The following is a 24,947-nucleotide window of genomic DNA, read 5'->3' on the forward strand; positions in this document are numbered from 1 at the left end:
ACAATTTATAATACATTGAAATATTGATGGAAATCTTAAGCCCTAATGTCTGAAGATACCTGTGGGCATGATTTATTATAGAAGTACCTATGTTACAACTTAGCAATTAGGAAATATTGATAAATGCAAACACATTATTGATGTCAATTAAAAAAAACACAAGATTGATGAGCCTCCTACAGTGCTTTGACACAGGCAGTTAGAGAGTAATGCTCATCAATACACATTTAACCTGTATAAATACCGAGGGAAATCAGGCTGCTAGGAAACAAAGGGTGCTTTCACATTAAAGTAAGATTATTTAAACAAATGAGCATCTATTCAACAGGAATATCTAACAGAACCTCAAGTAAATTCCTACAGAACAAAAAAAGAATGTTTACTAGTAACTTAAGATAAATAAGGAAAATATTCAAGAAGTGTCAAAAAACATTGACTTGATAAAGGGTGGCCCAAGTGCCTGAGTTAGTTGGACCTGATTATATAAGTGAAGAGTGTATTAAGCCAGAACCTAAGGAAAATAGCATCTTATAGGTTAGAATCTTAGAATATATTTTTTAAATGGAGTACTCTTATCATACCTCAAAAGTACAACTAAACTCCAGAACAACCATCATTTAGAGTCACCTGAAATCTAGCTGAATCAAGTCCTACAACTAAGGACATAAAAAAGCTATACTGAAAATGGTAGGAGAGGAAGAGACACAGAATAGGTTGGTGGGATAAAAATTGGGAGGAATATCTCAAAGGCCAAGATTGCTCCTGATGAGCAAGAAGTCTCAGCCTCTTTAAAGAGTCCCCAATCCAGGGTTCCAGGGTTGGGAAGAGACGTACCCATAATCTAGCTGTTAAAACTAGTGGGGACTGTGGCTGAGGGAGAGAGAGGGCAGTTCCTCTTAAAGGTCTTGTGCACACAAGTATTCAGACCTCCTCTGAGCTCCAGTGTTGGGACAGTAGCTCAAAAGACACCAAGTACATATGGGGAGAAACTGAAGTATCTGGCATCAGGGTCAGAGCTGGAGGGGCAGCTTTCTCCAAGACAAAAGTACTGGCAGAGTCATTGTTCCTTTGATGAACTCTCCCCACACAAAACCAGAGGCAAGTGCCATATCTGAGATTCCATCAACCTTGCTCACACAGTTCCTCTGCCCTAGTGATTCTCTGAAACCCCACCAACTTGCAGGCCCACTGAGGCTGTTTCCAGTGGCTTTCCATATGAATGGCCTGTTTTGGCTCATGTTTCAGACTTTCCTAAAAATCTCTCTAATAAGCAGCATCTCGCTTCAGAAAGCCCTCTACCTCTCACTAAGTGGTCCTAGACCAAGCACTAGCAACAGCTGGTCATGGTTCCCAGTTTAGCTTCTCCTGGGCACCTCCAAACGCAGCACAAGTAGCAGCCATCTGCAGATCATCCTGTAGCTCAAGCCGGTGGCCCCAGGCAGAACACTGCTGTAGCTTGCACATTGACATGCACCTCCTGGAAGGCCCCAGAAGCAGCACACCCCATGGATGGTTTTAGACTATGTCGAAGCATCACCCAGCCACCTCCAAAGGTGACACACTCAAGGGGTGGACTCTATGGGCACCAAAGTTTGCTCAAGTAAGTTTTGCTGTGTGGGTGGGCCCTTGCAAAGCTGATCCTCACTGTGGTTACAGCCAGTCTTTGCAGCTATGGGTTTTGTGGTAAATCCCTCTTATTGACGTGTCAACAGTAATCAAGGTTCTACTACAACAGGAGGGTGTACACAGCCCCATGGGTGGTGCACACCTGGAGCACCCAGCTCGGGTGAATGGGGAAGCTGTGCCACTAGACCTACTACATTAGGCCGTTCTATCAAGCCTGGAAGATATAAAAAAAAAACACAGTGAGGCTGACAAAAAAACCACATTCATGCCCTAACTAGTTTGGCTCAGTGGATTGAGGGTTGGCCTGAAAGATCCCAGGTTCAATTCCCGGCACCGTCATGTGCCTTGGTTGCAGGCATGTCCTCAGTAGGAGGTGTGCAGGAAGCGTCTGAAAGATGTTTCTCTCTCATCAATGTTTCTAACTCTCTGTCCCGCTCTCTTACTCTCTAAAAAAAAAATCAATAAAAAATATATTAAAAAAGAAAAACACATTTCAAATAAAAGAACAGAATAAAACTCCAAACAAATAAGCAAACAAATAACAAACAAACAAAACTAAACAAAATGAAGACAAGTAATCTATTGGATACAAAATTCAAAACACTGGTTATTAAGATGCTCAATGAACTTAGGGGAAGAGTAGATAAACTTAGAATTTCAACAGCATAAAAAAGGACATGGAAACCATAAAAAAGAACCAGTCAGAAATGAAAGATACACTAATTGAAATGAAGAATAATTAACAGAAAATCAACATTATAGTAGATGAAGCGGAGTATCAAAACAGTGATTTGGAATATAAGGAAGCAAAAACACTCAAATCAGAACAGCAAAAAGAATTAAAAAAAATGAGGATAGTGTAAGGAGTTTCTGGGACAACTTCAAGCATACCAACATTTGCATCATGGGGGTGTCAGAAGGAGAAGAGAGCAAGAAATTGAAAACCTTAAAATAAAATAATGGAAAACTTCACTAATGTGGTGAAGGAAATAGACATACAAGACCAGAAAGTGCAGAGAGATCCAAACAAGATGAAATCAAAGTGGCCCAAGACACATAATAATAAAAATGCAAAATGTGAAAGACAGAATCTTAAAAGCAACAAGAAACAAGCAGTTAATTACCTATAAGGGAGAGCTCATGAGACTGTCAGCTCTTAACAGAAACTTTGCAGGTAAAAAGGGACTGACATGAACTATTCCAAATAATGAAAAGAAAGAATTTACAACCAAGATTACTGTACTTAGCAAAGCTATCGCATACACTTGAAGGACATGAACTGCGCTTCCAAGACAAGGAAAGCTAAAGGAATTCATCATCACTAACCCAGAATTATCCTACCTTATAAAAGAGCAATATGTAAATTAACCATCACTCTGCTCAAGCCATGCCCACCAACCAATCAGGCGAGTATGTAATTAATCCCAGCCAAGATGGCTGCAGCCACAGAGAGCAGTTGAGAGAGGCTTGGGTTTCCCCAACAACAGAAGCCAAGCTTTTCACACACCCAGCCTAGGCCTCCACTCAAGGCTACAAACTTTCAATAAAGAAGATACAGGACTCAACAGAAATGGCTAACAGCCACAGAGAGAGCAGGGGTCTTGGCTACGCTCCAGGCTACAAAGTTTCAATTGTAGAAGGTAAATAAATTCCAGATACCAGGGCCTCCACCTAGGTCGCCCGGGGGACGTGGCCAACCTGAAAACTACCACAGGCCGCTCGCCCAGGCTGCCCCACACCCCAAGGGAACCCCAACCCTGATCCCGGACACCCTTCAGGGCAAACCAGCTGGCCCCCACCCATGCACTAGGCCTCTATCCTATCTAATAAAAGAGTAATATGCTGATTGACCATCACTCCAACATACAAGAACAAGATCAAGATAGCTGCTCCCATGTGGTCAAAGATCCTGCCCCTATGTGAATACAAGAAGGCCACCACAAGATGGCCAGCAGGGGAGGGCAGTTTGGAGGCACCAGGTCTGCAAGGGAGGGCAGTTGAGAGGGATCAGGCTTGCAAGGGAGGGCAGTTTGAGGCAATCAACCCTGCAGGGGAGGGCAGTTAGGGGTGGCCAGGTCGGCAAAGGAGGGAAGTTGGGGGCAAACAGGCTGGCAGGGGAGTAGTTAGACATCAATCAGGCTGGCTTGGGTGTAATTAGGAGGTGATTTGGCTGGCAGGCAGAAGTGGTTAGGGGCAATCAGGAAGGCAGGCAGGCGAGCAGTTGGGAGCCAGCAGTCCTGGATTGTGAGAGGGATGTCCGACTGCCCGTTTAACATCCCTCAAGGTGTCCCAGATTGGAAAAGGTGCAGGCTGGGCTGAGGGACACCCCCTACCCCATGCACGAATCTCTATATATATAAAAGGCTAAGCAACTGGCCGACTAGATGGTAGGTATGATATGCACTGACCACCATGGAGCAGATGCTCAAGGCAGGTGCTGCCAAGCAACAGCAACTTTGCAGAGTGCCCTCTTGCACTTCGGGACCCCTTGGGGGGATGTCTAAGAGCCGTTTTTGGACCAATCCTCGCAGGCCAGGCTGAGGGACCCCACCTGCTAGAGTCCCTCACTCCACAGACATCATTCAAGCCCCAGCACTGCCCCAGGTGAGGCCAGCACCCCAGGTGAGGCCGCCAGGGGGGGATCATGGGAGGTTGGATCCAGGGCATGTCTGGCCTGTCTTACTCCATCCCACCTTGCCGGCCATCTTCTAATTAATTTTATTTCAATGTGCATGAATCTGTGCACTGGGCCTCTAGTATGAAATGTTAAAGGGTCTTCTTTAAGAAGAAGAAAAAAAGATTAAAAAAAATGAATAAAATGGCAATAAATATATACCTACCAGCAACTGAATTTAAAAAACAAAATAAACAAACAAGCATAACAGAAACAGACTCAGGGATACAGAGAATATTTTGAGGATTGCCAGATGAGAGGGATTGGGTGAAGGGATTAAGAAATACAAATTGATAGTAACAGAATAATCATGGGTATGTAAAGTACATCATAGGGAATCTATACATATAAAGAGACAATATGCTAATTGTCCCAGTAACGACCAATTTGCATATTGACAGACCAGCAGGAGGCTGCGAGTGCAGCAGGGGGTGGGTGGCTGGAGCCAAATTCCCAGGGGTCTGAGGAGAGTGCCTGAAGGAGCCCAGTCTGCAAAGAAAGAAGAGGAAGTGGCCCGGGAAACTTTTCCAATCTCTTTGCATGGACACCCTACCCCAGATTCTGCACCCTGGGGGGGAATGGGAGGCTGAGCGGATGGGGAGAAGACCCAGCCTCGGGGACAGCTGCAACCGCACCTCCAACTCCCGATCTCTTCCCCCACCACCCCTGCCAGGGGCACCCACAATTACAGCAAGCTGGTGACCACCTATCAGCGCCCTCGAAGCACCCAGGGCCTGCGGTCCGCTGCTGTCGGGCCCTCTCTGCTAGGGCTGGGCACGTCTCTTCTCCCTACAACTCCAGACCTGGTTGGAGGCAGGCCTGAGCGGCCCCCCAGAATCAGACCGCCCCTCCTTCCCCCCTCCCCCTACAGCAGCAGCACCATCTCTGCAGAAGAAGAGCATAGATTCTATGCCATAGAACCTCGGTGGGGGTGTGGCTAAACCTGCCCTCCTAGACCACCTAGCTCCGCCCTGGCCTGGCCCCCATCCAGCTCCAGGAGATAGGAGCCCCGTCCTGAGCAGGTACAGCTTTAACTTAAGAATGGTATTCCTACCGAAACCGGTTTGGCTCAATGGATAGAGCATCGGCTTGGGACTGAAAGGTCATGGGTTTGATTCTGGTCAAGGGCATGTACCTTGGTTGTGGGCATATCCCCAGTAGGGGGTGTGCAAGAGACAGCTGATGGATGACTCTCTCTCATCGATGTTTCTAACTCTCTCTCTCCCTTCTTCTCTGTACAAAATCAATAAAGTATATATAAAAAAAACAAAAAACCAAAAAACTCAAGGGAATAGCAGTTAAAAAAAATAAAAAAAGAATGGTATTCCTTTGTCTTTAGTAGAAAAATTAAATGATAATGTTTTAAGAGAAATTAAATATCATGACTAAGGGAGCTATCACCCTTGTGTTATAATTTAAATTTAGGTGTATCTTGCTCAAAACATCTTCTCTTACCAATTATTATTATGTCTTTGAATAACACAAGTTAAAAAAAAATTTTTTTAAGGGTGATACAGGTATAATTAGGAGAAATCTTTCAAAAGGCACAAATAAAACCATCCTTCATACACACACACACACACACACACACACACACACAACCCATCAAATTTGAAAAAAATCCAACTACAGATATCAAATGCTCAGAAAATGAGTACATATTCTTATATACACACTGGGCTTGGGGGGAATGTCAGTATCTCCCTGCATCTCAGAGGATGTGGTACAGAAAACACAAATTAACATGAACAGGGTGTGCCCCTTCTATTACCCTTCTTAGAAGATGTGACATTGTGCCTTTGTCATCTTGGGAGAAGATCTTCAGTATAAGCATGACTTGAAATAACTTTGATTGCTTGAAAGGATGAGCCAAGCAGTAAGACATCAAAAGGTTTCCACTGAAGGGCACTTCAGTGATAGCTTGTCAAGAAAAGCACAATTGGAGCTGCAACCTTCAGATCTGTCGGGAAATTCTGAGCAAACACTTCTTAAATAAGGTGGCTGAACTTTAACATTTCAGACTGTGTTTTTGTATTTTTTCTTTTGAAGGCAGGGAGAGTGAAAGTGTTTTTCAGAAATGATAAATAAGATCAGCCCCTGGGATAAACTATTCATAATATACAGACAGTAAGCTGTTAGCTTTTAATAAGAGTTCTAAATGAACAATTAGAAAAAGAAGTACAAATCTTGTCTTCTCTCACATCAAAGTCTTATTTACCTTCTGTTAAAATAAGGCCCTTCACAGTCTGATCTCTATTCTAAGAACTGGCTAAAATATAAGAAATAGATGTGGGCTCACCTTCTATTTGTGTGTCTTCAGGGAAAGTACTACAACATGCCAAGTCTGACTTTCCTCTTATAACCCAAGCATAATGGTATGGTCTTAGAAGGCTGCTGTTAGGAGAAACTGAGAGAACACATTCAAAGTGCTTAGCAAATAGTGTCAGCACATAGAGAGGGCACAATGAACACTGACAACAAGCACACATCATCACCATCACCTTCATCAATAAAGTCACCTCTTTACAGATGTGATAAATAAGGCAAATAAACAACTTACAATAGATTACTATCAAAGCTGAGCTCAATGTACTTTCTGCTCTAGAGTTGTTACTATCTACTTCTGCTTTAGATGCTTCAGCAACAAAAAAAGTTCAAGGAATTCAAGAGTGAACAGCTATAGCAGACTAGAAGGGAGGATAATAAAAATTTCCAAATAAAATTTGTGCAAACACTTTCTAGTGATTAGTATTACTAGTGCCTTCCTCTTGAGCTTTTCTGAACATGGAAATATGCAAAAGACCTATTATTAAATATGAAAAAATGTAGAGGTGAGCAAGGCTTTGTCTAGAAAGGAAATGGAGTTCTGTTTTGTGCATGTCAACCTTGGAATATAATAGGAAATCTTCAACCAAGAGGCATTTCTTCTATAAGAATGCCACCTATGGGTGGGCATATTATTGCCCCAGACTTAAAGATTTACTGGAATTTCTAGAAAAAGCAGAAAGGAGGACAATTAGTTTAAATTCTTGTAAAAAGAAGCCTTTTTATAGCTGCAGAGGAACTACATATTGAACAGACTGAAAAAGTAGGTTTATAGTTGAGTATGTGAAACACAGAGTTTATTTCTGAGTTATTATTATTATTTTATTTTTCATATGAACAACTGTTAGCCTACTTTCACCCACTATGTACATAGCTGGCTACAACTTTTCTCACAGGAAGCCTAAACTACACAGTTAAGATCTTGGTGAAAAATGGCCAAGGAAAACTGAGCATAGAGTAAATTACTCTAAAGTGTATCAGTAAGTTTCTGCAAGTAAAAAAGAAGGGGACAGATTCTGAACTATAGAAATTTAGAACTGGAAATAGCCTTATTTGTCACTTAAGTATTTGGATGGAAAAATATATTGTAGCTGTAGTATGTAATTGTACAATGAGAGGATAAATTAGGTGCTTCTACTTTTGTCCCACCCTATATTTTGACCATCATGAATTCTAAAAACTTCTCTTGGCCCCAACCTTTCTGGTAGGTGACACATCACCAGTACTAGCACCAATCTCTAAGCAGAACATCTTTCAAAGAAAATTAAATAGCAGTTGAAAAGCAATAATGTCTTAAGTAATAGGAAAAAAGAAAAAAAGAATAAAATGTTTTCCTCAAACCCTAACTGGTTTGGCTCAGTGGATAGAGCGTTGGCCTGTACACTGAAGGGTACTAGGTTCAATTCTGGTCAAGGGCATGTACCTTGGTTAGCAGGCACATCCCCAGTAGGGGATGTGCAAGAGGCAGCTCATCAATGTTTTTTCCCTCATTGATGTTTTCTAACTCTCTATCCCTCTCCCTTCCTCTCTGTAAAAAAAAAATCAATAAGATTAAAAAAAAAAAAAAAAAAAAAAAAAAAAAAAAAAAAGCTTTCCTCAAGCCCTAATGTCAATACCAGTTTCTTCCTAATTTGACTTCTTCCTGCTCCCTGACTGGCTTCTTTGCTACATTAAACACAATCTGCTTGGAGTAGTTCCAAGATGGCTGACAGGTAAACACCTAGCCGCAGCCGCACACAACAATTTCAATAAAATACAACTAAAATATAAAATGGACATTACCCAGAACTACATGAAAGTTGACTGACTGGAAATTCTACAAAGAGAAGCAAGGAGAAAACCAAAGGAAGCACGGAGGGGCTGTAAAAGTCTAAGGTACAGAGACACACGGCACGCGCGGAGAGGATGGAGCCGGAGAGGAGGGAGGCTGAGTGCCTGGCTGGCGTTCCCTAGCGGGAAGGAGATAAAAGCTCCGACTGTGCTGGGCCCCAGTTCTGACTGCTCTGAACCCCAGTTCTAGGCCAGACCCCGGGGACCCAGGCTCATCCACAGGGGGCTGGGCTGTAAGGCGGAACCCCGGGGGAGCGGCGAAAGGAGGCGCGCACATTGCGCACAGAGAAGGGACGGTTGGCTGTGCCGTGGGATTGCCCCGGTGGGAAGGAGACAGGGGCTCCAGACTGCTCTGAATGCCACCTCCAACTCCACTTCCAACTGAACTGAACCCCAATACCGGGCTCATTGGGGGAGAGCATAGACTGTTTGGCAGCAGGCGAAAATTGAGGGCACCTTTCTCTCAGAGGTGCTTGCAAGGAGTACTGAAGGACCCTGAGACCCAGGAAGCCGCATAGGGCGGGGCTGATGGAAGCCAAAGCTGCAGGCTCCACCCTGAAACCCCGCCCCATCCAAGCAGAACACAGAGACTTTTAAGGCTACCAACTCAGGAAAGCTGTGAGAATGCCGAGACGAAATAGATCACAAACGAAAGAAATGGAGGACAAAAAGCGACTGGATATAGAGTTCAAATCTACACTTATAAGGTTTTTCAAGAATTTCCTAGAAAAGATGGATAAGACCTATGAGGATATGAAAAGGGATCAACTAGAATTAATAAGGAATCAACAAGAAATGATAAGGGATCAACAAGAAATGATAAGGGATCAACAAGAAATAAAGAATACATTGACTGAAATAAAAAATATTATACAGAGTCCTAAAAACAGAAGGGAAGATCGCAAGAATCAAATCAAAGAGTTGGAACATAAAGAGCCAGAAGACACTCCTCCACAGAAGCTAGAAGGCAAGAGAATTCAGAAAATTGAAGATAATGTAAGAAACCTCTGGGACAACTTCAAGTAAACCAACATCAGAATTGTGGGGGTCCCAGAAGAAGAGAGAGAGCAAGATATCGATAACATACTGAAAGAAATGGTGACAGAAAACTTCCCCCACCTGGTGAAAGAATTAGACTTATAAGTCCAGGAAGCGCACAGAACTCCAAACAAAAGGAATCCAAAGAGGACCACACCAAGACAAATCATAATTAAAATTCCAAGAGCAAAAGACAAAGAGAGAATATTAAAAGCAGCAAGAGCAAAGAAGAAGGTAGTTACCTATAAAGGAGCACCTATACGTTTGTCAGCTGATTTCTCAACAGAAACCATGCAGGCCAGACGGGAATGTTAAGAAATATTCAAGGTGATGAATAGTAAGAACCTACAGCCAAAGATAATCTACCCAGCAAAGCTATCACTCAGAATTGAAGGCCAGATAAAGAGCTTCACTAATAAAAAGAAGCTAAAGGAGTTCATCACCACCAAACCAGAATTATATGAATTGCTGAAGGGGGTTCTTTCAGAAGAGAAAGTAAATAAAGATAAAAATTATGAACAACAAATACGCAACTATCAACAAGTGAATCTAAAAACCAAGGAAATTTAAAAAAAAAATCTGATGAACAATATTAACTGTTGAATATAATAGAATCAGAGGTATGGAAGGGGAGTGAACTGACGATTCTTTGGGAAAAGGGGAGAGGGGGATGTGGGAAGAGACTGAACATAAACTGTGCACCTATGGATGAGGACAATGGGGAGTGGGGAAAGGGCAGAGGGTGGGGTGGGAACCTGGTGGAGGAGAGCAATGGTGGGGGGCGGGGAGAAAGAAACATTTGTAATAATATGAACAATAAAAATTTACTTAGAAAAAAAAAAAGAACAAAGATCAGTCAACTGTATCGATAACTACTTCACTTAAGTTTTAATAATCTTACCCCCACCCAAATAAAAACCTAAGATGACATGGCAAGGAATAAAAAAAAAAAAATAAACACAATCTGTTCAATAAATCAAATATAATGTATGTATTGCAATTCTGTGCCCACAATTTCTTTTCGTAAGTATTTTTTGAGCACCCACTCTACTTCATATAATTATGAATTGACCTTATGAGTTCTTTGGAGGAAAAGTTGGGCTGGGATTATGAACCTTGTAGAAGTTCTCTCTCACTTTGACTCTGGAGACAAACTCCTTGTCTCCATCCTAAGATCCCATCTACTATTTACTCATTTAATAGAATATATGTGTGTGTGTGTGTGTGTGTGTGTGTGTGTGTATATATATATATAGTTTAAAAGTATATCCCAGTAGTACTTTTCCCTACACCCATATAGATAACCAAAATTAGTTCAAAGCATCAATCTACATATTTAAAAAATAATAAGGCAGTCAGAAGCAAGAGAGATTTATGTACTCTGTCTAGCACTTGGGAGCAGACAGGAAAGCTCAGTTTAGTGAAGGCTAGTCCAGAACTTGCTTTCAGGAGAGAGGAAGAACTCACACAAGCTGCCAGGGTCAATCTATCTTTATAGAATGATTTTATATGAAAATAATGGGAATTTATAGAAAGGTGGAAGAATGTCTTTACTAGTTATAAGATGTAAGATAATGCAGATAGCTGGAAAGAAATTAGATTGCCAGACTGAATTATAATTTTCAGGGAGTTGGTCCAAAAGTGTCAAAAAAGAACATGTGTATGTCAGACTTCTATTTAGCGGACAATAATGATAAAGAAGGAGCAAAAGATGCCTGCCTTACTAATAATAGAGGAAAAACAATCTGTCATTTTACTAGTACTTCTTCAAATCAGAGTAATCCTTAGGTGCAGTGTGAAAGATTAATAAGAAATGAAGATGCTCTCCCGAATCCTTCAGGGATGCAACAATGAAGACTAACTATCTCTGTGCATTAAAGATATAAAGAAAGAATGACTGAGAGGCGGAGCTAGGTTGATGTGGTCCTTAAATATCTTAGAGACAAAATTTGGGGATGACTTAAGATTATCTTTATCCTTTAGTTTCTACTGACTCAGGTGCTCATGGCCTTGAACATCTGAGTTTGGTCTAAGGAACTAGAAAACCTGAACACAGATCTGGTCATTAGGCAGAGACAAGGCATCTAGCTTTATTACACCTTGGTTTTTCTACCCTCCAGAAAAAAGGAAATCTATGCACAGAGACTTTTTTAAGAACTGCAAAATCTTACCATGCTTACAGCTGTATCATCAGCATCACAGCTGAAAGTTAGAAAAAAAGTCCACTTGAAAGACTGAGTAGAAAGCAAGGAAGTAGGGTACAGTGTTGAGAGAGGAGACAGTCTGATGAAGGGTTTCAGTTTGAGTACTGCCTTATAGATGTGCACATCTGGCAGCTGGGAAGGCGGCAGTAAGCTTTCTTATCCGTGAAAAACTAATACTGGGGTTGATGTGCATCCTGACGGTCTCTGGGCCCAAGAACCCAAGTGAAAGAGGGACTTGCTATGAAGAGGGTACAGCTCATGTGGTTAATGACTCAAGATCCTCAGATTTCTGCATTCTTTTCAAGGTTCATTCTCTCTGAAGAGAGGTTTGGGGCAGCCAGCAAGATACCACAATTTGGTGGCACAGATTCCTTGACTGCACAGTTTAATTTCAGGGGCCAAACTCTTTATATATTTATTTAGTCCACAAATAAATAGCAAGAGCCAACTTTGGGGGGGGGGGGCTATTCTAGGTACTCTGGATAATAATAATATTTACTATGTGCTAGCACCCTTCTAAGGGTTTCACATATGTTAACTTATTTGTTCCTCACTATAACCCATGAAGCTGGGTCTGTTGTCATCTGTACTTTACATTAGGTGCAGAGAAGTTAGATATTTGGTTCAAGGTCATAGTAGGTTGAATAAGGATTTGAATACAGTTAGGCTGGTTCCAGAGCCCATGCTTTTATGTACCAGATAGCAGTGACCATGACAGGTGAGATCCCTGTTTGCACAGGAAAGGAGAAAACAAACAAGACAACAGAAATGCTATTTTTGGTTCGATACTGTAATGAAAACTAAAGCAGGGTAAGGTGATAGAGTGACAGAGGAAAGAAGGCTATTTTAGATTCTGTGATAAGTGGAGTCTGAAGGAAAAGGGGAATCAAGGTATTTGAAGGAATGGGGAGACTAGTCCAGGCAGTAGGTGCAAAGGTTGTGAGATGGGAACAAACTGGAGTTGTACAAGAGATATGAAGAAGTACTGACATAGTGCGAGGAGACAAGAGCAATGGAGTGCCTTTGACGACTTCGTATTTCATTGTCAGGGTGCAACGAAGCCCCTGGATCATTGTGACCAGTGTGTAACCTGCTCTGATTTTCCTTATAAGGATCATTCTGACAGCATGCGAAGAATAGAACATTTGGGGTAAAGGGCAACTGGAGCAAGTTAGAAGGCTTTTACAGTGGTCTGTGAGAAGGAAATACAGATGCTACTTTATTTTAGGCATTTTCACCAAGGTCAAGTTTACCAGCTTAGAGTGAAGTGGCTCCAGGAGTCCACTACAGCTCATAAACCAACTATGGTAAATGTTATTCTTGAACTCAGGAACAGTCTTGATATGAAAGGGAAGTGAACAGAAACCTCCCAGTTGTTGATGTATAATTGGCAAACTCTGATAGGATGAGAATGCTTTCACTTGTCAGGGCCTCTTTGAGCAGGGCCTTTAGGGATCACATGATCAATCACCTAGCTGATCTACTAGTTACTATGGCAGCTCTGGGCACTGTCTGTTACGCCCAGACTTCGTGATCCCCAAGGACCACCAGGGAGCTGAGTCCGATGCAATAAACAAAAGAGCCCTTCCATGCTAGCATGGGCTCTGTCCCACTCACGCCGGCAGCATGGCGGAAGAGCGCGAATTTCCCCAAGCCCTGGGGTTTTACTCCAGTGGTGATGTCACTGCTTTGGCTGACCCTGACTGGGCTAGGGTCCAGTTAATGGAGGATAACTCCGCGCTGCCCCACAGTGGAGTCAGGAGTTTTATCCTCGCCCTGCCCTGCCCTCTCACTGGCAGTCCTGGGCTGGGCACTAGGCCTCTAAGTGGATTCACTGGAAATGTCTAATGACAGCCAATCTAGTCTTATTTATTTATTTATTTATTTATTTATTTATTTATTTATTTAGAGGGTAGTTTTAGCATTTCAAAATGAAGACAGCAGAACCAATTCTAGCATGTAATAATTACAAGAGTTCCCTCAAAAGGTTGATAGGGCCGAAACCGGTTTGGCTCAGTGGATAGTGTGTTGGCCTGGGGACTGAAAGGTCCCAGGTTCGATTCCAGTCAAGGGCATGTACCTTGGTTGCGGGCACATTCCCAGTGGGGGTGTGTGCAGGAGGCAGCTGATCGATGTACCTCTCTGTCATCGATGTTTCTAACGATCTCTCTTCCTTCCTCTCTGTAAAAAATCAATAAAATATATTTAAATAAAGTGGAGGAAAAGAAAAAAAGGTTGATAGGACTTGGGGGGCTCAAAAAGGGTGAGCTTCATATGTAGTTTACCTGTTGGAAATGGCTATAAAGCATTTCCCCCAAACCTGAATGGTATTGCTAACTGCCAAACAGCTCAGGGCATTTTATTGCCTCCTGTTGGCCGAACACCTGAACAGCTGTAGGCTATTCCCAAAACTGACAATCTGTGTAAACCCTTTGATACCTTACCCTTTTAAGTGTATATTTCCATCTTGCCTTGGGACAAATTATGTTTAATAAAAACTCGGGTCCTTGGTCAAGGAGGAGAGTCTTCTAGTTCCTTCAGCTGGAAGCTCCTCTGAGCCCCAATGCCTCTCAAAAATATCTTTTGTCCATGAACTCTTTAATCATCTATGCACAGCCCTTTCTCCAGAATGCTGAACCCTTTGTAAGGCTGGGGGAAAAGAACCCTGGCATAGCTGAAATGGTGGAACAGATAACTTACAGGTAACCTTTTCTAAGCATTTTCTATTCTGAGCAAAGTTACACTAGAAGAGGAAACCAGCCTGCTTTGGTGATGCTTGCCAACTTTTACATGGGAAAGTGCGAAAGAATGAAATCTTTCTGAGTTTATGCAAAATAAAGACAAGTTCCAATGTTAAAGGTTCCATAAATTTCAACCACTGATGCCTGGAAAGTGCCACTGTTCTAGTTTTTAAAATGCAACTCATTAATCTGCTATTTTCAAAGTGTATGTAAATGTGCAGATCAGTTTCTTTGTATGACTATCCTAAGCAAAACAGTTATTTACCACCACAAGTCTTTTTTTTCCCCATCCATAATTTCCTAGGCTTGTCTGAATGTAGTAAAGTTACTCTATTGCTACCGTGTTTTCCCAAAAATAAAACATCCTCTGAAAATAAGATCTACTTACAGGTTTCCTTCTGAGTGAAATAAAAGGCATCTTCCCCAAAATAAGCCCCCCCCCCCCCCCCAGGCTCTGTCGTACAAATGTGCAATATATCTTACAAAAAGAACACTTTTTGAGGGGGGATCCAAGATGGCTGCACAGGTAAACACCTAACCACAGCTGCATACAACAATTTCAATAAAATATAAAATGGACATTGCCCAGAGCTACAGGAAGTCGACTTACTGAAAATTCTACAACAAGAAGCAAAGAGAAAACCAGAAGGAAAATCAGAGGAGCTGTAAAAGCCTAAGGTTCGGAGACATACTGCGCGCGTGCGGAGAGGACGGAGCCAGAGAGGAGGGGGAGGCTGAGTACCTGGCTGGCGTTCCCTAGCGGGAAGGAAATAAAAGCTCCGGACTGGGCTGGACCTCAGTCTGACAGCACTGAACCCCAGTTCTAGGCCAGACCCTGGGGACCCAGGCTCAAACAGAGGGAGATGGGGCTGTGAGGCGGAATCCCAGGGGAACAGTGACAAGCAGAGCCCCTGGAGTCACGCACATTGCGCGCAGAGGACTGACTGTTGACTCTGATGCTAGATTGCCCTAGCGGGAAGGAGACAAAAGCTCCGGCTGTGCTGAGCCCCAGTTCTGACTGCTCTGAACCCCAGTTCTAGACAAGAACCTGGGGACCCAGGCTTAAACAGAGGGAACCTGGGCTGTGAGGAGGAATCCCAGGGGAGCGGCGAAGGGCAGAGCCCCCGGAGTCACGCACATTGCACGAAGAGGACAGTCTGTTGACTCTGATGCTGCGGGAAGGAGACAAAGGCTCCAGGCTGGGAGGAGCGCGATGAGGAGTGGGAACCGCCGCCGTTGGGCGCCCAGGGGGGAGGGGCCGCTGGGCCCTCGACTGCTGATCGCCAACCACAGACCCGAGGCCGGGGGCTGCTTCCTGGGTAGCACCGACCTCGGCAACAGGCTGAAACCGCGCAGGAGGCCGAGGAGAACAAAGGGGCGCCGTGGGCCAGCCTGCTGAGCTTCCAGGACAAGGAGGAAGAAACTGAAGAAGTTTTCAATGTGAAGAAATCAAGTTATAGCAAAAAGATAGTAAAATTACTTAAGAAAGAATACAAAAAAGATCTTGAAAAATCGAAGATTAAGATAGAACTCAACTGAGCAGCCAACATTGCAACCTAAATGCGTTAAAAAAAAAAAAAAAAAAAGACAGAATGTTGGAGTGGCGGCGGCCAGGCCCAGAGTGGCCAGGCCCAGGGCAGTGGCAGCCGGGCCCGGAGCAGCAGCAGCCAGGCCCGGAGCAGCCAGGCCTGGGGCAGTGGCAGCCAGGCCTGGGGCGGAGGAGGCCAAGCCCAGGGCGTCCAGGCCTGGAGCAGCCAGACCCGGAGTGACCAGGCCCGGAGCAGCCAGACCCGGAGTGTCCAGGCCTGGAGCAGCCAGGCCCAGAGCTGCCGGGTCGGGGGCAGCCAGGCCAGGAGCAGCAGCAGCCAGGCTGGTCGCTGCCAGGCCAGGAGCGGCCAGGCCCGAAGCAGCCAGGCCCAGAGCTGCCGGGTAGGGAGCAGCCAGGTCCGGAGCAGAATCAGCCAGGCTGGGAGCGACCAGGCCCGGAGCAGCCAGGCCTAGAGCAGCTGGGTCGGGAGCAGCCAGGCCCTGAGCAGCAGCAGCCAGGCCCAGAGCAGCCAGGCCCAGAGCAGCTGGGCCTGGAGCAACCGGGCCGAGAGAAGCCGGGTTGGGAGCAGCCAGGCCCAGAGCAGCAGCAGCCAGGCCGGGAGCGGCCAGGCCCGGAGCGGCAGCAACCAGGCCCCAAGCAGCAGCGGCCAGACCTGGAGCAGCTGGTTGTGGAGCGGACTAGAGCAACAGAGGCCAGGCCCAGAGCAGCCAGGCCGGGAAAAGCTTGCTCCTCACCTCCCCATGCCCCAGGGCTGCTTCTCAGACATGGCTGGAAACTTTTGGGGGAACTTGAGGGTCTGCTGAATCAAGTGATGAAGGCTTAGATCTGGATGTGTTGAGTTGTTGTAGCGCTGGGGTGTTGATCTGTGAGTGCCTTGTGTGGGGTCTGGATGAGGTTGGTTGATCTATTTGGAAGTGTCTTTTGTGTGAAGTGTATCCTTGGGCATATGGAGGTATTATTGATTTGAGAAAATGCTAAGTAATTGATTTACTACCTGAAAAATTTAAAGTTCTGAAAGTTTAAGGTCCCTTGCCAAAAAGAGGTTTTAAAGCTAACACCTTAATTTTAATGGAGAAAGGGGAGGACAAGCCCTTCCCACCCAGAACAGATAATCCAATTCCAGCCAGCAGCTATCTTTAAACAATGTGTTCATTTACATTTGAATGGCTACGCCTTTTGATAGCCTAAGGGCAAGTTACATGTAAACAAGTTTGCTTCTCAGTTCCCAGGGCAGAACAAAACAAGGTTTAAAATTATTAGATTTTAAAATTTATTCTTAAAAATATAAGTTTATTAATTAAAAAAAAAACAAGGAAATTAAAAAACCTGATGAACAATATTAACTGTTGATTATAATAGAATCGGAGATACGGGAGGGGAGTGGACTGACAATTCTCGAGGAAAAGGGAAGTGCTGGAAGAGACTGAACATAAACTGTGCACCTATGGATGAGGACAATGGGGGGTGGGGAAAGGGCAGAGGGTGGGGTGGGAACCTGGTGGAGGGGGGAAGAAATGAACCTTTGTAATAATATGAACAATAAAGATTGATTAAAAAAACAAACAAACAAAAGCAAAACAAAACACTTTTTGGAAGTTTCCCATGCTTAAAGCATCAACCTTTAGTTAAATGTGAGAACTCAGCTTCCCAAAGGATGCATTCCCTAGAAATTCTGGAAAGCTGATATCTTCCTTTATGTTCTCCTTAAATTCATTAATATAATAGGTCATCTTTCTATATTTATATGAGTAAAAGGAACAGTCTCATGATTCTGTGTAAATCATAAATACCAAAAATAGTGACATGCATTCAAGGGGATGTGTCAAAGCTTTCAACTCTTAATGCAAAATAGTACATCATTGAACTTTCTTACCTGTCGATGAATAATTTCCAGGTTTCTCTTGGCTTTATTCACTAGAGTCTGAATTTCTACAGGATCTTTCACATTCTTATTTTCTCTGAAGGCATCTCTTATCTTCCTGATAGCATAAGTTCTAAATAAATTTGGGGGTGGAGAGGGGAAGAAAGCTGTCAGTATCTCTGAAGCTATACTTTTAAATAAATGTAAAAGCTCTTCCTTAGGAATTAACAGTCTGATATTCTCCTATGAATAATTCACTTCATTGTTTGCTCTGGGGACAGGCCAATCCATTACTATTCTGGGATGACTAAGCAAACATATTTAGAGATATAAATCTACCCCAAACAAGTCACATATAAATGGCAAACTGCTACTGAAATGCTCTTTAGATTGCCGATTCCTTATAGAGTTATTCACATGTGGCTACCCTCCATATACATGGAGAATTGAACCTTTAATGTACCGAGACAAAGCAAAAACTAAGAGGGGGAAATGATGTACCACATATGAATGCACCAAGGCAGTGATGTAAGTCAGATTCAGAGCAGCTCTACAATATTGTCCCAAGTTTTGGCTGTTTCTTCCTCTTGTGTAATTTAACAGCCACATCAGGATCTTACCTCGGTCCAGAGTGCAGATTGCACACATACGCACATACATCCACACGCCTAACACTCTCCTCCCCTCATATAAATTACATGCAATATAGGACAGCAATTCAAGAAAAAGGCTTTCAAATCAGACAGGTTTAGGTTTAAATTCTTGCTCTAGCTCCCTGCTTGTGTGAAACTGGCCAACCTTCTTAACATAACTGATGTTTTCTCTCTGTCAGACAGGTACAATCCTGCCTACCTCAAAGAGGTGCTGGGGGAGGAGAGAGTAAGCTTTATAATGAGTGTTTGAATCTGAAAGAGATCCTGGAACAAGAAAAAGACTCAATAAATGAAAACTGTTCCTCTTTCTTCTTGGTATACTTTACTGTAATTAGTATCTGCCTCCCCTTACATCACTGTGATATCAGGGAGTGTGATAGAGGGTAGATGGGCCTGGATAATTATCACTGCTGCTAAGTCAAGAGTCCTTAACCTAGTATACTCTCACACTCAAAGGGCCATGGCCTTCACCCCTGGGCCCACTCATTGGTACCAGATTAAAGACAAGGCTAAGGAGAAGCAGCCCATGTCAAACATATCAGACACAATTTTCTGTATTTTCTGTAGCATCTCATATTGTTCCTAACTTTGTACATCAGGTAAGGAATCCATGCCACGCCCAGCTGGCATGGCTTAGTGGTTGAGTGTTGACCTCTGAACCAGGAGTTCCCTCTCAGGGCACATGCCTGGATTGCAGGTTCGATCCCCAGTGTGGGCATGCAGGAGGCAGCCAAACAATGATTCTCTCTCATTATGGATGTCTTTTTTATCTCTCCATCTCCCTCTCCCTTCCTCCCTGAAATCAATACAAATATATTAAAAAAGAAATCCATGGGAAACTATTAGTAACATTTAGACACAGAAGAATGGAAATAGAGTCAAAAAAATCGAGAGAAGGAAAATATAATTTCCTTGGGAGCTGGGATGTTGAGAAATGGATACAATTTACTGGGGAACCATATTTTAAAGAGGACTAATTTGTTTTAGATAAATTTTTCTAAATTAAAAAGAAACTTTTAATTAATAATTCACTTATCAGGTCTATTTGCATTTAAAAGCAAGTAAACTAAAATCTTGCAATATTAAGAACCATAAAGAAGAAAGGAAGATAGTTTAGGAACTTGCATTTTTAAGATATAAGCCACTGTCAAAGACTTTCATCTTAATCTTACCTGAACAAACTGGAGAATTTGTAGAGGAGTTTTTTTTCTCTCACTCTGAAAGTGACAATGACTAGAAATGGGATCCCTGTACTAGCAGACACTTTATAACATTCACTTATATGGGAGGTCTTTACTAATAAACATATTACATATAAGTTTTTGTCATGTATAGCTTCTAATCTAATAAGATTTTAGATGGTAGGTAGGTAAGCTAAAATCAATTTTTGTGTACTTTCTTACACAGCATAATGGTTATTTATATGATACAATATCATTCTTCCTCACACCCACACACACCTCTTCCAGAATAATTTCTTTTTTGGAGGTGATGGGAGCAGAGAAGGGACAAAATAATTTAAACCTAATATTCTGTTTAATATGCAGACTGATTTTATATTTGAGATTAACTGCAGGGAATAATCTATTGTTACAATTCTTTATTCAGGATGCTGCATGGGCTATTTGGAAAAATAAAATGGACAATAGTGGTCATTACTAACTTCATTTTTTCTAAAAACTAGTGACTAGCCAAGAATAGCTACTGCAGAAAAAAAGGCAGTATGGCTTACATTATAAAGACCTAAGTTCTTCCAAAATTTAAGAAAATTAGAAAATAGCTTAAGATAGAGCTTATCACCACCAAACCAATATTCTTAAAAATGTTACAGGGACATCTTTTAGAAGAAGAAAAACAGATAAAAAATATGAATTTCAAAATGGCAGTAACTACATACCTATCAACAATTATGTTAAATGTAATTGGATTAAATGCTCTAATCAGAAGACAGAGAATGGCTGCATGCAGAAAAACACAAGACTCATGCTGTTTATAAGAGACACACTTTAGATGCAAAGACACACACTGACTAAAAGTAAATGATGGAAAATATTTTATGCAAATGAAACCAAACAAAAAGTTGAGATAGCAATACTTATATCTGACAAAATGGACTTTAAAATGAAGGCTATAGTGAGAGACAAAGGACATCCATCTAATAAAAGAGTAATATGCAAATTAACCACCACTCTGCTACACCCACAATCCATGAGCACCAGATAATCAGGAGCGAGTATGCAAATTAACCCAAATAAGGCCGGCCACAGAGTGAGCAGGAGGCTTGGGTTTCCCTGGTGATGGAGGAAGCCAAGCTTTCTGCCCGCTCTGGCAGGCCCAGGCCTCCACTCAAGGCTACAAAGTTTCAATTATAGAAGATAAATAAATCCCAACAAAAATGGTGGCAGCCATGGAGCTGGAGAGAGCAGGAGGCTTGAGTTTTCCCCAGTGATGGAGGAAGCCAAGCTTCCGCAGCCCTGGCCTGTCTTGGTCTGCGCTCAAGGCTACAAATTTACAATTATAGAAGATAAATAAATCCCAACAAAAATGGCTATAGCCACAGAGCAAGCAGGAGGTTTGGCTCCATTCAAGGTTACAAAGTTTCAATTACAGAAGATAAATAAATCCCAGATACCAGGTCCTCTGCTTGGGTTGCCAGAAGACGTGGGGCCGCCTGGGCCCCTCGCCTAGGCTGCCCCACGCCCCAAGGAAACTCCTACCCTGATCCGGGACACTCTTCAGGGCAAACCAGCTGGCTCCTACCAGTGCACCAGGCCTCTATGCTATCTAATAAGAGTAATATGCAGATTGACCATCACTCTAACACATAAGATGGTTGACCCACGTGGTCAAAGATCCTGCCTCCATGTGGACACAAGATGGCTGCCACAAGATGGCCAGCAGGCGAGGGCAGTTGAAAGGGAACAGACCTGCAAGGGAGGGCAGTTGGGGGTGATCAAGCCTGCAGGGGAGAGCAGTTAGGGGTGGCCAGGCCGGCAGAGGAGGGAAGTTGGGGGTGACTGGCCTGCAGGGAAGGGCAGTTGAGGAGGACTCAGACCTGCAGGGGAGAGCAGTTGGGGGTTATCAGGCCTGCAGAGGAGGGTAGTTAGGAGCAATCAGGCTGGCAGGGGAGCAGTTAGGCATAAATTAGGCTGGCAGCGGGGTGGTTAGGGGGTGATCAGGCTGGCAGCAAAAGCGGTTAGGGGCAATCAGGAAGGCAGGCAGGCAAGCAGTTGGGAGCCAGCAGTCCTAGATTGTGAGAAGGATGTCTGTCTGTCTGTTTAGTCCAATCCTGATGAGCAGTTGGATATCCCTCAAGGGGTCCTAGATTGGAGAGGGTGCACGCTGGGCTGAGGGAGACTAACCCCTGCACTAATTTTGTGCACCGGGCCTCTAGTTTTATATAACTACAGATTTTTGGTAAAGTTCTACAGGGATTTAAAAAAAGTAATAGTGTTGTAAAAAGAAAAACATAACTAATAAAATAACATAAAGCAAGGCATAAGCATCCTGTAGTGGATGCTCCCCTTAGGCCCTATGGGAAAAATTCAGGAGCATTTCTGTCTAGGATTCCTTTTTGGTGCTTAAATACATTTAAGATCCTTAACCTATAATTCAATACAATTAAACTTCTAATTACCACTTGGATCTATCCTCATAGCCATAGACATTTTGTTGCAAACAAGATTTTTCAAAGTGTAAACCAATTTATCAAAGAAAGGCCACATATAAAACATCTAGCTCTTTTGAAGTGAGGCATACAGATCAAGCAGTGGTGAGATCTTGGCTGCTCTTTTGTCTGGGTTTAGAAATGCCTTTTAAACAGTGCAGCACACTGCAAGCTGGAACCTCAGAGTTGGTGGCCATGGCTCAGATCCACACTCCTCTCCTCATATATTCCTGGACTAAAAGATGAACACATCCTTCATTTGTAGTCTTACAAACTACTCTTGTAAGGAAGAAAACATAATCGTACTAAAGTATTAATTGTCATCACATTTACATAGCCTTTTCTTATGGATTGGTTTATTTCTATTAAAAATATCACTGTGAAGCCCTAGCCGGGTTGGCTTAGTAGATAAAGCATTGGCCCTGGGACTGAAGGGTCCCAGGTTTGATTACAGTCAAGGGTACCTGACTGGGTTGCAAACTTGATCCCCGGTGGGGAGCATGTAGGAGGCAGCAAATCAGTGATTCAGTTTCATTACTGATGTTTCTACCTTATTTCCCGGAAAATAAGACATCCTCCGAAAATAAAAGACCTAGCGCATGGAAAGATAAGACATTCCCTGAAAATAAGACTTAGCGCAACCTTGGGAGAAAAAATTAATATAAGACACTGTCTTATTTTTGGGAAAACAAGGTATCTCTCTCCCTCTTCTTTTTTTCTCTCTGAAATCAATAAAAAAACAAAAAAAAAATCAATAAAAAAACACACCAAAAACTAAAAAAAAAAAAAAAAAAAAAAAAAAAAAAAAAAAAAAAAAAAAATCACTGTGACATAAAGACTCTGTGTGCAGGGATGGAATTTTCTGACTTCTTTCCCCTACCAAGTTAACAGAAATGAGCTTGATCTAGTATCAAAAAAGCAAGTTCAAGCTTTTATCATGTAATAAGAGTTAAAAGTTCGGTTAGAGAATATAATTTTTTAAATTGTATTTTAAAATTATAGTGTGAACTAGCCAATCCAAAACATGACCTTTAAATGAATCAAAATTTATGGTAGGACATTCAATTAATTCTGCATTTTCCACTTTATGCGAGAAAACAAAGCACAAACAATAGAAATTCTTCTTGGTCACTAAACTTAAATTTCTGCATTAAAATTTTATATTAGTAATGCTAAAAAGCAGTCAAATAAAATGCCTTTTGTTTTTATCATTTTCTCCTGCCATTAGTAACCAGTAGGAATAAATGAACAATTCAGGAAAGAAGACAGGGGACAGAGATAAGTCACCTAGCTTGTGAACAAGATTTTTTAAAGGATAATTCACATAATTTTCTCTCTCCCTTTCCCCCAAAAAGAGCAATTTTCCCTCGCTGTATAGCAGAATATCTGCTAGGTTATTCAAGCGGGGGGGGGGGGGGGGGGGGGAAATTTACATGAATATGTTTCAGGTATACAGTAACCTCACTCAGCCATAAAAAGACCAGAAAACAGAGGAGTTAAATAAAAAAGGCCAAAGGGCCTGGAATTGGTGTTGCAACATCTAGTCAAAATCTTGCTGAACTTTCAGAGTATTCAGTCGTTGAAAGGACAGCAAAGGACAAGCAGGATCTTTGTTCCCTCAATCCCTGAATACTGGATTGAATCCAGGACAAGGAAGCCCATAAGCTAACTTTATTTTGCCAACTTGGAGTTACTGGATTCTGAACTCTATATGTAAATTTATGCAAATGAACATATTAATTACATCCCTAGATTTACTGACAAACTCTGGTAGCCCTTTACCCCTTTGAAGAGCTTTAATTTTGCCTTTCATACAAAAGAGGCCTCTCTAAAGTCTTGTCAAGTCTAAAATTCTATGAATTTAAAAATGCAATTAACCTCTGTATCTCCTGGGCTGTCATAAGCAGCGAGAGGCAAGGAATATTAGGCACTATAATAAATAGATAGTTATTTTTATCTCAGTGCTGTATTGGTTTAAAACAATGTTTATTTGCTTGGCCATTTATAATACACATAACTTGTTATTGTGTCATTCTTCCAAGATGGTAAAAATATTTCCAAGCATTACAAAATTTATTCCCATAACATCTCTGTGAATCATCTAGGTGTTTGGGAGTTAAGATTTTATAAGAACTTGAAGACTTAAAGGCTGAAGAAAATTGAGCAAACTTTAAAAAAAAATAATTTCATTGATTTCAGAGAGGAAGGGAGAGAGATAGAAACATCAATGATGAGAAAGTATAATTGATCGGCTGCCTCCTGCACACCCCCTACTGGGGATTGAACCCACAACTCAGACATGTGCCCTTGACCAGAATCAAACCCAGGACCCTTCAGTCCACAGGCCAATGCTCTATCCAGTGAGCCAAACCAGTTAGGGCTGAGCAAAGTTTTGAATTTACAAATTCTGCTACTGTTTATCATACATGTTTCCATACTAATTCTGACTGACTACTGTTAGAACAACACTTTGCACATATCTGCCAGAAAAACAACAAAATATATTTCTTAAAATCAATAAAAAACGAAATCTTAAAATAAACTCTGATGATTAATATAAATGTAACTCTCCTCCTTCTGCCATAGGACCATCAGTGGGAATCTTCACCTGCGGGCACACCACACTTCTCCCCTTTGGGCACACTGCAGCTGAAGGAGCCTGGCCATGGGCTGTCTCTGTCACCTTCCGTGTCTGAGTCACTACATGGGCTCTTGTGCCAAAACTGTTTGCCTCACTGGGCAGCCCAGCTCCAGGAAATTCTCCTGAGATACAGATATT

At 42.4% G+C, this 24,947-nt stretch overlaps 1 protein-coding gene across 3 annotated transcripts in view; it reads right to left on the reverse strand.

The window, feature by feature from the left end:
- LYRM4 (LYR motif containing 4) overlaps nucleotides 1-24,947 on the reverse strand; it is a 110,942-nt gene that overhangs the window by 69,585 nt on the left and 16,410 nt on the right. For 2 of the 3 annotated variants that reach the window (XM_084873181.1, XM_084873179.1), the window contains exon 2: nucleotides 17,861-17,981. In XM_084873181.1, the coding sequence (XP_084729307.1) occupies nucleotides 17,861-17,981 (121 nt within the window). Of the gene's footprint in view, nucleotides 1-16,721; nucleotides 16,787-17,860; nucleotides 17,982-24,947 lie in introns of all 3 variants that reach the window. The other variant, XM_084873180.1, reaches the window with a different exon arrangement.

This window comes from Pipistrellus hanaki (genome assembly GCF_964339955.1).
Source record: "Pipistrellus hanaki genome assembly, chromosome: 2".
Lineage (NCBI taxonomy): Eukaryota > Metazoa > Chordata > Mammalia > Chiroptera > Vespertilionidae > Pipistrellus > Pipistrellus hanaki.